The sequence below is a fragment of the Cryptococcus neoformans genome, chromosome 12 (assembly GCF_000149245.1).
Source record: "Cryptococcus neoformans var. grubii H99 chromosome 12, complete sequence".
In the NCBI taxonomy this organism is placed as follows: domain Eukaryota; kingdom Fungi; phylum Basidiomycota; class Tremellomycetes; order Tremellales; family Cryptococcaceae; genus Cryptococcus; species Cryptococcus neoformans.
The window spans coordinates 695581-708385 of record NC_026756.1 but is presented as its reverse complement, the minus strand read 5'-3'; the positions used below and the strand labels follow the sequence as shown (position 1 = coordinate 708385).

At 46.6% G+C, this 12805-nt stretch overlaps 8 protein-coding genes and 3 non-coding genes; 5 read left to right on the top strand and 6 right to left on the bottom strand.

Annotated features, from left to right (window-relative positions):
- Positions 1-48: 48 nt before the first annotated feature.
- On the bottom strand, positions 49-2363 carry CNAG_06239 (hypothetical protein). XM_012197668.1 has 6 exons: positions 1923-2363; positions 1299-1858; positions 1041-1241; positions 767-977; positions 395-701; positions 49-327 (listed from the first exon to the last, which is right to left on the bottom strand). The coding sequence occupies exons 1-6, from the start codon at positions 2014-2016 to the stop codon at positions 123-125; spliced, it is 1578 nt and encodes a 525-aa protein (XP_012053058.1). The 5' UTR covers positions 2017-2363; the 3' UTR covers positions 49-122.
- Positions 2364-2551: 188 nt separating this feature from the next.
- On the top strand, positions 2552-4322 carry CNAG_06238 (glutathione S-transferase). XM_012197667.1 has 8 exons: positions 2552-3085; positions 3151-3168; positions 3224-3280; positions 3338-3492; positions 3551-3617; positions 3684-3942; positions 4012-4072; positions 4136-4322. The coding sequence occupies exons 1-8, from the start codon at positions 2981-2983 to the stop codon at positions 4200-4202; spliced, it is 789 nt and encodes a 262-aa protein (XP_012053057.1). The 5' UTR covers positions 2552-2980; the 3' UTR covers positions 4203-4322.
- Positions 4063-5583, bottom strand: CNAG_06237 (YeeE/YedE family protein). XM_012197835.1 has 2 exons: positions 5163-5583; positions 4063-5091 (listed from the first exon to the last, which is right to left on the bottom strand). The coding sequence occupies exons 1-2, from the start codon at positions 5457-5459 to the stop codon at positions 4342-4344; spliced, it is 1047 nt and encodes a 348-aa protein (XP_012053225.1). The 5' UTR covers positions 5460-5583; the 3' UTR covers positions 4063-4341.
- Positions 5584-5593: 10 nt separating this feature from the next.
- Positions 5594-7978, top strand: CNAG_06236 (RNA exonuclease NGL2). XM_012197666.1 has 9 exons: positions 5594-5607; positions 5693-6035; positions 6097-6118; positions 6169-6275; positions 6328-6647; positions 6710-6724; positions 6780-6883; positions 6979-7509; positions 7577-7978. Exons 2-9 carry the CDS (start codon positions 5751-5753, stop codon positions 7774-7776), a joined length of 1584 nt encoding a protein of 527 aa, XP_012053056.1. The 5' UTR covers positions 5594-5607; positions 5693-5750; the 3' UTR covers positions 7777-7978.
- CNAG_06235 (hypothetical protein) lies at positions 7964-9863 on the bottom strand. XM_012197665.1 has 5 exons: positions 9619-9863; positions 9025-9557; positions 8771-8965; positions 8393-8494; positions 7964-8317 (listed from the first exon to the last, which is right to left on the bottom strand). Exons 1-5 carry the CDS (start codon positions 9796-9798, stop codon positions 8302-8304), a joined length of 1026 nt encoding a protein of 341 aa, XP_012053055.1. The 5' UTR covers positions 9799-9863; the 3' UTR covers positions 7964-8301.
- Positions 8255-9536, top strand: CNAG_13090. The gene has a single exon (XR_001046321.1). It is a non-coding gene; the product is annotated as a hypothetical RNA (non-coding RNA).
- Positions 9864-9998: 135 nt separating the features above from the next.
- On the top strand, positions 9999-12588 carry CNAG_13089. XR_001046320.1 has 5 exons: positions 9999-10192; positions 10268-10299; positions 10363-11024; positions 11096-11226; positions 11287-12588. It is a non-coding gene; the product is annotated as a hypothetical RNA (non-coding RNA).
- Positions 10688-11137, bottom strand: CNAG_06234 (hypothetical protein; the record flags this gene model as incomplete). Its single annotated transcript, XM_012197834.1, has 2 exons — positions 10688-10916; positions 10956-11137. The coding sequence occupies 2 exons, from the start codon at positions 11135-11137 to the stop codon at positions 10688-10690; spliced, it is 411 nt and encodes a 136-aa protein (XP_012053224.1).
- Positions 11338-12674, bottom strand: CNAG_06233 (hypothetical protein). The gene has a single exon (XM_012197833.1). It carries the CDS (start codon positions 12297-12299, stop codon positions 11427-11429), a length of 873 nt encoding a protein of 290 aa, XP_012053223.1. The 5' UTR covers positions 12300-12674; the 3' UTR covers positions 11338-11426.
- Positions 12675-12746: 72 nt separating this feature from the next.
- CNAG_06232 overlaps positions 12747-12805 on the top strand; it is a 2159-nt gene continuing 2100 nt past the window's right edge. For both annotated transcript variants that reach the window (XM_012197832.1, XM_012197664.1), the window contains exon 1: positions 12747-12805. This exon is cut by the window's right edge. The gene's annotated coding sequence lies outside the window, so the exon portion shown is untranslated.
- The window catches only part of CNAG_13088, a 432-nt gene continuing 412 nt past the window's right edge, over positions 12786-12805 (bottom strand). Inside the window, exon 2 of the non-coding RNA XR_001046319.1 lies at positions 12786-12805. This exon is cut by the window's right edge and continues 163 nt beyond it. This is a non-coding gene — a non-coding RNA (hypothetical RNA).

Genomic DNA, 12805 nt, shown 5'->3' with positions numbered 1-12805 from the left:
CCTAGAAGTATCTTTGTGCTGGAATGAGCTCTTGGTTCAAACAAAGAATTGTCTGACGTTCAGACCGGTATGCATGATTCAGGAACTTTGCAACAGCAACACAAGCATGTATCATTATCCATCTATGGCAACTGAGCGCTCCAATTGACATTCTGCGGCTCGCAATCCTCAGCAGCAGTTTTCTGACTTGCCAACGTAAAATAAGGCCCATCCTCATCAGTTTCAATGTCAAGTACAGTGCCGCTCAGATTCAATTTGAAGGGCAAATCGGCCTGCCAGCAGACGGGGCAGTTGAACGTCATCACGTCGCCGCCAAAGATTTCAGTGCTATGCCAAAATATCAATCAGCTCATCTTCAGTTTTCATCAATAGAAAACGAATATGTAAAGCTTACTCGGCAGCTTCGTCTTCATCCACCTGCATCCTCATAGTCCAAGTCTGCCACCCATCACGCGTACAAGGACCCTTGACAGGACTATGGAAGTAGAACCTGACGTTATAACTGGGCGCGTTGACAACCTCCAAGATCTCGTTATGATCAATCTTTTCAGCAGGCGCCGAGTAAATATAAGCATTTTGGTCAAAGTGAGATTGAAGCCAGTTAGGTTGGTCAGGATCGTCGAGTGAGTGGGTGGACAGGGTGGGTTCTTCCCCAACGTCGGCAGTGTGGAAGTTATCTTCGCGATATTGTGCGTAAAGCTCTGTATTATGAATCAGCACACACAAAGCAAAGATCCAAGTTGTCAGGAAATAATCCCAGACTCACCGGCATATTCTGTCGCCTCCTCTCCCTTCATCGCAAAATAATCATCGAAACGGGGATCGGTCATGGAACCGTTATACTCGGTCAAGAAATTAACTCGTGTGCCATCGTCATATTCAGCACTAAAGACTTGTCCATCGACAGCAACATTGGCAATCTCTCCGGCAATGAGTCGGATTTGGGCTTTGAATGTCTCGCCGGCGTCGAGCAACTCCTGCATCATTTTCGTCAGCACTAAACACTCGGATGGACGAGGCGAAGGGCACAAAGGACTTACAGGAAGAGAGGAAGAAAGATGAGTTTCGCACATGCGAATGATAGCAGGAGTCTGAAGGATACCGTCATGGGCAAGTTCCAAAAGCTGTTCGCTGGTAGGGGCAAGGATGACGAAAGCGGGCTCATTGACTGTCTTGATACCACCAATCTTTTCAATCATTTGAATAGGCTCGTGGAAGACTCGATCCAGGAAGTGGAATTGCTACATTTTTTGTCGGTCAAACGATGGTGGCATGGGGAGGAATGATAAGGCACTCACGTCATTTTCAAGCGTAGTCAATTTGACTTTACCCGCGTTATCAACCATTCCAAATTCACCCTCTTCCTTGGCTGTGTCAAGTACATAAATCCTTTTCTCCCTCATCACTTCTTTCTGAGCCTCAATCTCCGTACTCAAGTTCTTCATGGCATTTATCATCTCTTCTTGTCCAGTCTTGAGGGAACCGACCATCTCTGCAAGTTCTGCAAGTTTGCCCAGTTCCCCGAGATGAGGTCCAGACTTGGAAGCATTGAACATGGAGGGGATGCTAGAGATACCAGCAGTAGAGGCGGTACCGGCAAAACCTCTGGAGAGACGAGAGGTGGTGGTCGTGGTGAGACGGCGAAAGGCATTGGGACGGGCAACGGCACCGCCGCTGAGAGCGAGAATTGACGCAGACATGATGGGATGGTCGTATATGAATTTGAATAAAGTGGTGAAGAAGGTAGAGAAGTGGTTTGATGGAGTTGGTCGAGAGTGAAGAGCAGCAAAGCAGCCTTTGGAATAGATAGTCTGAAAGAGAGCTCGGATGAGAGGATAATCTCGAGAGTTCGAAGTGGCTATTTCCATATCAGCATTATACAGCATGCACAGCAACATAAAGAATTATTGAAGAGGTCTCACATTGGTTATCAAAGAGTTGATCGCTGTTGCTGTGCTGAGCAGGAGAGGGGCAACCAATAGAACGATGCGATAAAGTCCAAAGGTAGCTAAACATCCAACAACTTGTCGAAAGATGGAAGAGGGAAGCAACAGCGCCATCTTGCCAGCTTTATATATCTTGGATTCATCCCTCACTTCATTTGATGATCAACTTCATCAAAAAATCACCCCAAAAAAGCCATCAGGAGCTCGTCAGACTCTGCTGCCGAAGAGCCGGGGCTTTATTGTTCTCTCTTGATGCCTTGAGTGACGAGCGACTTCACTCAGTCCTCACTCACATTCTGGCCCATCAGATGCCAAATAAGGGCTGATCGGACTTCGAAGGGTGATGGAGTACCATGCGAAGTGGAAATGTAGCCAACGCAGCCAAAATTTCTTTCTGCTTTCGTTCGATTGAGGAAAGGGGCCCGGGAGATGTTTCGATTTGTTTGCCGAGAAGAGCCGAGAGCTTCACACGGAGATCGCCGATAGATAAGACACGACGATGAGAAAGTGAAGGTGATGATGATCGCATCTGATGACCGGTGCGGGAATTACAGCTCTGAAAAGTTACCACTTAGGGTCATTATAGCATGCCTCCCACTGTAGACTGACAATTGTACTATCTATCAAAGAATTTTACCAGAATGTCTTACCAGAGACGGATCGCATGAGGGGTGCCGCCCGGTGAGGAGGCGATTGACAATATCCTCCTCGGCGTTGTGGGGAAGCTAAGCTGATTCATCTTCTTTATAGAAACCCATGCATATGCATTTATCTTTGAACCTTCAGCAGTGTTCTCTGTGCTCTCTCTCTCTCTCTCGCGTTACTCTGACGCATATTCGAGTATCATGAATAATCCGTTTGACCAAGGCTTAGGTAAATGACGTATGATGAGTTCGGCCTTGCAGCGATGGCGCCATGCCAAAATCAATTGGAGCAACACATATATATAACCCGGCCTGACAGCCTACATCATTTATTCAGGATTGACCTGCTACTATCATTTCACTCAACTGAGGATTACCATCATTATCAACATGCCTATGCCCGACGAACACATCCATCCCACTGCCACAGGCCTTGCCAAGAAGATCGTGGACGCTCATCAAGATCCTCAAGATTTGGTATTCTGGAGCGGATGGGTATGTTATTGACTTTATTCCATTTACTGAGATATGAAAGCTGACGGGATTATTTGGTATGGTAGTTCTGCCCCTTTAATCAGGTTTGTCGGTTTCCGTGGTAAGCTCGATCATCAACTTAAATTGCAATCGTTGTAGCGTATTTGGATCGCCCTTGAGGAACGAAAAATACCTTACCAATACCATGAAGTAAACGTGAGTCTCGTCCCTTCCTTTTCAATACAATAATGTGATGTTGACAGTTATCCCTAGCCATACAAGAAGGAAGAAACCTTCCTCAAACTTAATCCTCTAGGGCTTGTGCCGACACTCGAGATCAAGACTGCCCAAGGTAGCAAAGCGCTTTACGAGAGTGATGTCTTGGCCGAATTCTTGGAGGACCTTTATCCCCCTAGCGAGGAGCATCCGTAAGTTGATCTTTGACCGTTTGTCTTGTGATGACACTTTGAATGACCTTGCGTAAAGGTCCATCTTCCCTTCTGATCCATACGAGAAGTCATGGGTTAGACTCAACATTCAACATGTCTCCAAAGTGAGCTTGCTTTTTTTTCCATTTTTTACCGTTTACGACACTTGCATTATTAACACCAACCAACAGAAAATCATCCCCAATTACTTCAAACTCCAACAATCCCAAACCGAATCAGACCAAGATGCTGCCCGCAAAGAACTCATCTCCGCTCTTCGTACATACGCCAAACGCATCAAAGGTCCTTACTTTGCAGGTGAACAATGGACAGCCGTCGACGGGGCATTGGCGCCGTTTGTAGAGAGGTTATATATTCTTGAAAAGCACAGAAATTTTGATGAGAAGGAGGTTGGAGACGGGTGGTGGGAGTATAGAGAGAGGTTGATGGGTGAGTTTTTGTTATTTTTATTTTCGGTGAATTGTAAGGGTGGTATGGACAGAAGCTGACGAGAGATAGCTCGCGATTCGCTCAAGAATACCTCTTCAGAGGAACAGTATTACGAGGAAATCTTGGGAAGGTCAGTGATTCATGCGACTGACTATTGCGATCACAGCACGACCGGCTCTAACTATTATTGTAGATACCTCAGAAATGAAGCTCAATCAGAAGTCGCTAAAGCTACTCGTGCTGGCCAGAGTCTTCCCTAAGATCTTCTTTACTCGATCAACAAGGGGAATTTAACATCGTCCTCGAATTTATATTTGACATTGATGTGAGAGATGTGTATGTATTAATGCAATTGGCGCAAAGTGTATAGAGCAGCGAGTCACGTTGTATCATCCATCACTAAATACCCCCACCAAAGGCCATGCCCAAAAGCATCGTCCCCAAGAAAGTCGATACTTTCCCCAGCGCTTGCCAAGAACTAGAACCAGAGCACACATCAAGCAACGCCGAACCTAAAGAAACTAAAGCTGGACCGGGACATATCCCCGCCAACCCCCAACCGACACCAAAAATGGCAGCACCCATTACAAGTTTTGAATCGATATCTTTTCGCGTAGGGACTTGCCAGCTTTCCCAGCTGAACCTTGGCTTTGGCTTTGGCTGCCCGTCCTCGAGCCTCTTATTCTTGTTGATAACAGACGAATAGTGTAGCATATTGGGGAGAACGCCGCCGAGCACAACCATGAATAAAGAGGGGTCCCAACATTGTGGATGGGGGAATCTGAGGAAAGCCGACACTTTTGAAGGATCGGTCATGCCAGACAACGATAAACCGACGGAGAAGATCAGACTTGAGACAAGGTATGGTAAAAGGCGTGCGGCTTTGGGCACGGAACTCATACGGGTTAAGGCGGTGTTTGTCGCTCGCTGGATAAGTCGGGCGACCAGAGGTATGCAGATTAAAGCGACGGTGGCCGAAAAAGAGGGTAGTTCGACAGAGTATGCGGGGGTTGAAGGGATAGGGTACAGGGGGAAGATATTACCGGTTATGGTTGCAGTGGCGAAAAATGTCACGGTTGCTACGATTGACCGTATAGATAGCCTTGAAACTCCACAGAGCATATGCCCACTGGTACAACCAGAGCTGAGCTGTGATGGGTCACTTGTTAGCAGCTTCCTTTCCGCATGGAGAGATACATAGCATGGTTTGGATAACTCACGCGACTTCCTAAACCAACAAGGATCCCTGCCAATGCCAGTTTACCTTTGCCTATAGTCTCCAGAGCTGATAAAGCCTGCCCTGGGAATAGAGCTTTGACGCCGGTAACAGCAGCCAGTGCTGGCCCTGCCACTAATCCGCCGACAACAGCCCATCTCCAACCTTCTCGTTCTCCTAGCACAGCATTATTTACAATCCCTGATATGCCAAAGACACGGCCAGTATCTTGGAGAAGCTGGGAGGTAGATAAGTGGAGCAGTACGGCCCCTACGAACGAATGGATAGGCGTGAAAGGCATGGTGATACTAAGCTCAATCGGTGGCGTTGGCTAGAGAACTGACCATCGAAGGCGAGACTATTATATAGAGCACAGACGGGCAAAGTATACGTATGTAGCAGGTTTTGGATTTGCAAATTCTGTATACACATTTGTAAGCACAAGATGGGTAAGCAATCCGCATTCCGATAAATAAATATATGAGCAGTTTGTGACATCATCACTTTCGGAATGGACGCCGAATCTCAACGAAGAAATATCGATCAACACTTACTAAAGCGAATTCGCTTTGTATCTTTTTCCAGGGAGTATATGCCCCCACGCCCCTGGCCAGTTTTCCTGACAATAGAACCTAAAATGCCCAAGGAGCCCTACGTCCCAACGCCCGAACAAATTGCTCTCGCCGAGAGACGCCGGGCAGAGCGAGCAGCCAAGAAGGCCGCTGTTGCAGCTGGTAAAGTGGAGCCGACTGAGGAGGAAAAGTTGGTGATGGAAAAATGCAAGTTCTTAAAAAGAGACTGGGTTGGTGTCCCTGGTAAAGATAGGGAGGAACAGGGAGGATCGCAAAGGAAAAGGGCCAAGATTATCACTTGGAATGTCAGTATTGCCCGATCAGTGGAGTTAATTCGTGACAAGCTGATGATGGCTGTGATTGCAGTTGCTTGCTCAAACTCTTGTCCGCAAGTCCCATCAAAGTTAAGGATTTCTTCAAGCAAGCTGATTGTCTTAGGGCGAGAGCTTTTCCCCGGCTCTGATTGTCTTCGATTCGTGGACCGTAAGCCCATGCTCCTTGCTGAATTTGCGCATCATTCCTCCAGCGACATCATCTGTCTCCAGGTACGTTTATCAATCGTCCTTATTAAGCATGAAGCTGATTCAATCATACAAGGAATGTGACAAGCTTTCCGACTTCCTTCCTGCTTTACCTCAACACACCTATATCAAAGGTACAGGCCCAGGCAAACTTCATGGTCTTGTCGTTCTCTATCGCAAAGGCCGATTCTCCCTTCGTCAGAGCAAACTAATTCATTTAGATTTTGAAGAGATCCACCCGCGTTCGAGCGATTTGGTGGTAAGAGAAGACGGTACCGAGTCGTTAGAGGAGGTACGAAGACGTCGAGGAGGATCAAGGCAGACAAAGAATGTGGGGTTGATAGTAGCGTTGGAAGGCAAGGATGGTGAAGGAGTCATTATCGTCACTACTCATTTGTGAGTTCTCATCATTTTCTTTGTTCCTTTGGGCAAACCGCATATCTAACTCGTGGCTGTAGATTCTGGCATCCCAAGTAAGCTATTTGGTAAAGTCAATTATGGCGTCTTAAGTATTGATAATACATATAGGTTCGTATACGAACGAGTTCGTCAGGCTCTTTTGCTTGTACGAGCCATTAGGCGCTTCCAAAAAGCCAACAATTGTACCGCATGGCCTGTTGTTCTCGCTGGAGGTAAATCGCCTCATTTTTTACTTTTATTTTCCTTCAAGAATGCTACGTGCAATCATGGAAATGAGAGCTAACTTCATGCTTTATCTCATATCTAGATCTCAATACCCAACCATCCGAAGCAACATATCAGCTGCTCGTTTCCCCACACTCCCCACTCCCACGACAATATCTCGACGAAATCTCCCAATCCCGTCTCGTCCACGACTCACTCTCCAAAATCCCCCTCATACCTCCCGAAATTCCATCCTCCGATTCTGAACCTGCCAGCACTACCGGTACTGGGACCACAACCCCCGCTGTAACTAACAAGACGGAAGCAGAGAAAGATGGGGAGAATGAAGATCTCGATGACAAATCGACTGCCAACACACGTCCTCCACGGCCTTCGGATGGGTTACCCACGGCGTTAGAGCTCGTGGATCTGTTCAAAGCCGAATTCCCCCTCATAGGTAGAGATAGCGACCAACATGATGGTGCGATGAGTGCTTATGGGTCGACACAATGGAAGGAAGGAAAGGGGATTGATGGATTTGATGATAGAAGAGGTTTTGGAGATGGGGAGAAGGGAAAAGGAGGGGATGAACCTGGATGGACCTGTTTTACGCCACTTTTTCGTCTTACTTTAGGTGAGTAACCAACTGTCGCTTTGCTACTTTCTTTCTTACTATAACTGAAAGCATTATCTTCTATCAGATTATCTCCTCGTCTTACCCCCTATTTTTTCTCCCCCTTCTCCCATTACTCCACCCACCTCTTCCACTTCCCCCACTTCTGGCGTCGAGATTCGAAAGGTCATGCTACCACCCAAAGCCTCAGATCTTGGTGAGGGATTACCGCGAAAAGGAATTTGCGCGAGTGATCATGTAGCGGTGGGATGTGAGATTGAATGGTAAGATAAGAAGAGGTGTTTATGTCCAAGAGAGACGTTGCATATGATTTATCCCAATAAAATTTTGTCTAATCTAGCCGGGTTAATGGTAATGGGGTCCCAGAGGCCAAGGGGAGTTGCCAAGATTGATGATACTTAAAATTAAAGTCGTAGAACATTTTGCATATGCATTTTGACCATCGATGATAGTCTGCATACTCATTTCGATCCTAGTTACACCTCTCCTTTCATATGTTGAAAATATCATCTTGAGGTCAGATGGGATTTTCGACGAGTTGAATTGTGGGCTAAGGAAATTTTGTCTCATTTCTTGTCGGCTCGTTGCGCAGAGTATGGGATTTTGAAGGTAATAGATAAACATTACAGAGTTCGTGACTGTGAGTCCAGTGCATTGAGCTTGAACCCCGTAAATAATCTCAAACATAAAAGATGTTGGAACGTTCTACTAATAATTATTACTCTCTTCTAATGTCAATTACCCCCATGTATGCCATCCCAAACATTTTATCTGTCCGATTTTGTCCGAGCTCTACTTCAAAGCCCATCTATACACAGCTCATCAGCGTCAACTCCCATACATCGCCCATAAAAGGGGCAAATTAAGAGAAAAGAAGTCTCACGCTTTAACAACGAACAGCTCTTCCGGCATTCCTTCCTGCATCACCTCCTTAACGACCTTGAGACCAGCATCGGCAAACACCTGAAGCCACTTGGCACTTGACCTGTTTGAACAAAAAAGGGAATGGTCAGCTTGAGTCTTTTCGACTTGTATCTTTGAAGTATGTTTTAATGTCATCTGGCGAAGAATGGTGAGGAAGATGGAAGATGGAAAGTAGGGAAGTTGAAGGAAGGGAAGGGAAACCCAGATGGCAGAGCCTGAAGAACAACCGGCGGCGAAATACCGCAGAGAACACACGGAAAGAAACGAAAGAAGCACAAAGAGGGCACCGAAGTGTCTCAAACCGAGCATTCCATATCCTGAAGAAAGATGAACGTACCTTGTCAAACTACTATCTTCTTCGTCCATAAACTCTTGTGGGATTCCTCCAGGGCCGTCGTCACAACAGTTTTCCTTAACAAAAATATATGATTGTCGGTCTTCATCGTCCTCGCGGAGAGCTGCGCGTGCTCGTCGAAGGAAATCGACAAGGTCGGCGTGGTTCATGTGCCCGAGACACCATTGACACCAGATGCTGAAGTTTGGTGCCTCAGTATAGCTAACCATACATTCAGAGCTGGGCCAAAAACTTACACGTCGTAAAGCACATCTTCTCCGTCCAAGCCGCCTTCCCCGCCCCTCTTTTCACCGACGATACCTAATTCCTCTCCCCCCTTCCCTGGGCTTTTCGGGTCTAGGTACTGCAATCCACCCTTCACAAACCTTACTCTCTTCCCTCTTCCAGCTTTAGATTCGTCTTGTCGTCTCTTAGCCTCTTTCCACTGTTCCAGCGCCCGCTTATCTTCCTCCGCAGAAGAGGATGGTTTAGGGGGGAGCGATTCAAGAGAAGGTAAATCCCTCCATTCCCCGGCAGCAGCTGAACGGTAAGCCTCCGAAACGAACTTGCCCACAGGCTCGACGAGGATAACGTCATCAAAGAGCGGGATAAGGACATGTCGTGTCACACGACCGATACCTGCTCCTACATCAAGAGCCACGCGTCGGTGAGCTGGTGGTGAAGGATTGGCGATAGGAGATGGACAGAGAGGATTGGAGAAAGGTGAGAGCGAGGGAATCAGAGACAGTAAAAGAAGACGGGAGGTAAGCTGCTCAATATGCGGAACCGGCTAACAAAACATTTATCGGTGTTATCGCCATTCCTCGTTCAAGCTTGAAGATATGACTCACGCCAGTACCAAAACCACCGAGAACACCATCAACACTTGCCTCAACATTGTCCCAATATTCTAAGCCCTTTTCGTAATCCGGCCCTGGGACTTTCGGCTGCTTCTTTTTGAGAGCTGAGCCGACAGCTGGATTCTCTGGAACATTAGGCTTGTGCCGTTTTGCGCCCGGTATTTCTGTCATGGTCGGCGGGAAAACGGAGAGAACGAAGAAAAAAGAGTACGGTATGTTGGTTGGAGATGTCGAGAAAATACTGACTGCAGATACGTTACTTTTCAAATCTCCGTTTTCTGTAGATATTTGGTTCCGTTTACCCGAACATTTTGCACGTTGTACTACGTATTATGTTATCCTCGTCATTGATCGTGCATTCAAAATTAAGTCAAAGAAGTATAAATGTAATTAGATTTCCCGTCAGAGCCATAGAACCTGAGCCGGAACGAAGGTAGTCTAACCGACCCTCAACTCTTTCTAAAACTTTCGAGATCCGGAAGAACGGTCGAACGAAGATCGATAGCTGTCGGTACTTCTATGGAGTCAAAATACCCGTCGTTAGAGAATATAAATAGCTCAAGCTGTAAGCTTTTATCCTCTGCTTCGTACCACGGGGCCAACCCCCCTTTCAGTTCGCTCATTGTACCTTGACCACTAGCGAGCACCCCTCGTCGTTCCTCGTCCTTCGTTGTAAGTTGATCTTTGATGTGCTGGCTCAACTGCGAAGAAGCTGCCTGGCTGATATGGTCCCAGTTATATTGTTCCATATTCCTTCCCAATGTACTTAAAGGAAGTACAGAACTGCATGCTGTGCGCAGGTTTTCAGTACCTTGCTGTGTCAATTGTCCAACTGTATTATCCATTTCTGCGCTCTCGCTTGCAGCAAAACGCTCTAGAAAGAGCGTATTATGAAACTTGGGAGAAAGGAGATCATGCAAGGAGGAATCAATAGTTCCTTCTTGCCCCAAACAAACTCCCCGACAGTTCCTTTCAATGGACGCCATCATGGGTATATCCATGGCGCTTCTGAGATCGCTTCCAGTAAAGTCGTCAGCCGCTACTCTTCGAACTCGCTTTTTCAGTGCTTCTTCACAAAGCTTCTGATTTCAGCATGCTGTTCCCTATTGGACATGATATCCGCCGCAGCATCCTGTAATCGTTGTGGAGTATCCAACACGTTTGCAGTGACGGTATCATACTTCAATTGGGCTACCCTCTTTTCCGCCAGTTGTTTGAATAGAGCTTGAGTGAGGATGCTCATTGGTTTGTCAAAGCCCCCCGAACGACTTTCAAAAGCCTCTTTCTGGCTCTTCAAATTCGCATTTTCCAGGCTACTTTAATCAAACTGGCTCGTGAGCTGAGCCACCTGGCCTTGGAGATGAGCAGTCCATAATTGGGCTTCAGAAAGCTTGGTGGTAAGCGGAGAGTTTTTCCGGTGGAGCAGATGTCGGCTGAAAAGAAGTTCGCTTGTGGCGATCGCTGGTAGTAAAAACTCGCGATAGGAAGCTCCTGTAGCTTCGATTGTCATTGCCGTTGACCATGATTACCTTAAATTATCTAGAAAGATACTGGAATTGTTGAGGGTGAAAAATGATAAGAGTTTGAGAGTGAAGAATGGTAAGAGTTTATGGTACCTTGATATCTAGCTAGAGATAATAGTTGACCTTCAATTATTAGCAGACTTCGAAAGGCGAAAGCCCGCATTCTCTCCTTTGTATCACAAGCGACGAGATTAATCGGTTTGCAAGTCATCTCAAAGGAGCCTACTGTTATATACTTCCTGCCCAAGCATACGAAAATAATGTATCGACATTGCTCTATTCTGATTTCCAACTGTCTAGGCCTAGGAGCAAAGTGGAACCCAGATTGATCGTGCTAGGCTTTCCCGTGCTTTCAAAGTACCCATCCCTTGATTCAAAGCCCATCTCCACATTTAGTTTCCCACTCATCTCATCGATCCACGGAATAGTGACCATGCTCAACCCACTCAGAGTCCCTTGTCCCATCGCTTTCTTGGTAAGCCGTGACTCAGCGTTCGAGATGAGGCGGTTTTTGATCGGGTCTCGTAACTTCATAGAAGCTGCCGAGCTGATTCTGTCCCAGTCACACCCCCGTATCTTTTCAAGGACGGGTATGGAATAGATATAGATCGATGGCAGGGTTTTCAAAGCTTTGGCACCTTGTTTCGCCAAAAAATCGACTGTTTCATCTATGACTGCGCTCTCGGCGGTCTTGAAGCTGTATCGATTATTTACATCTTCAAATTTTGGTGATTTCAGGTTTTTGGTTATATACCCACCATTTCCAGGTATCCCCAAACGCATCTCCCACCCAAAGGGTCCAATATCGATCCAAGGCTCTAAATCCATGGCCTTTACCAGATCATCTTTGGTGAAGTCGAAATCTCCCGTAATGGCATCCACTTGGCTTCGTAGAATGTCTGTAACAAAGCTCTTGATCTCATTTCGCTTTGACAGGCTAGACATGATATCCTTTCTCGCTGCCTCTCTTTCTTTCGCTGTACTCAATGCTTTGGTAGTCGCGGTATCAGTCTCCCACATACCAACTCGATGATTAGCCACGCTCTGGTGTAGAGCTTCACTAAGCTCCTCCGTTCGAATGCTAAACCCTGTAGCCAGGAACATGGCAGCTTCCAGGCGTTGCCTCAAGCTATCATTCTCACTCTTCATACGTACGCCTTCCAAGGAGAGGGCGTTGGAATGATCTGTAAGGGCGGTGACTTGGGACCGTAAATCCTCTGCGATGGGTACTATCTGCGATAGCTGGGCACTGAGGGCGCTGTTCTGTGTAAAGAAGACAACTCGGAGCGGGTCTGCTTATGGCGACTATGAGAGGTAAGGATCCGGGCGAAGGGATTTCGTGGGACCGTACTAGAGCCTGAACTGGTAGCAGCGGTGTCCATGGTTGTAAATTGTTTGTCGGTTTGCTCTATTTGACGAAAGGGTTATGAAAAACTTCTGCTTCTAGGGAGAATTGGTATTATATAAAAGATAGTTGAAAGTTCGTTTACCTAGTCTGTTGAATCCTTTTATCGAAGCTTATAAATGCTTCTCATTGATCCTTTGCCATTTTAAGATGAGCCATCTTCTCTCGCTTATCATGTATCAGCGGCAATGCGAATAGGCATTGTTTGACCGGATGTTGGTTTCGACAAACGCATGGCGACTTTTTTCGG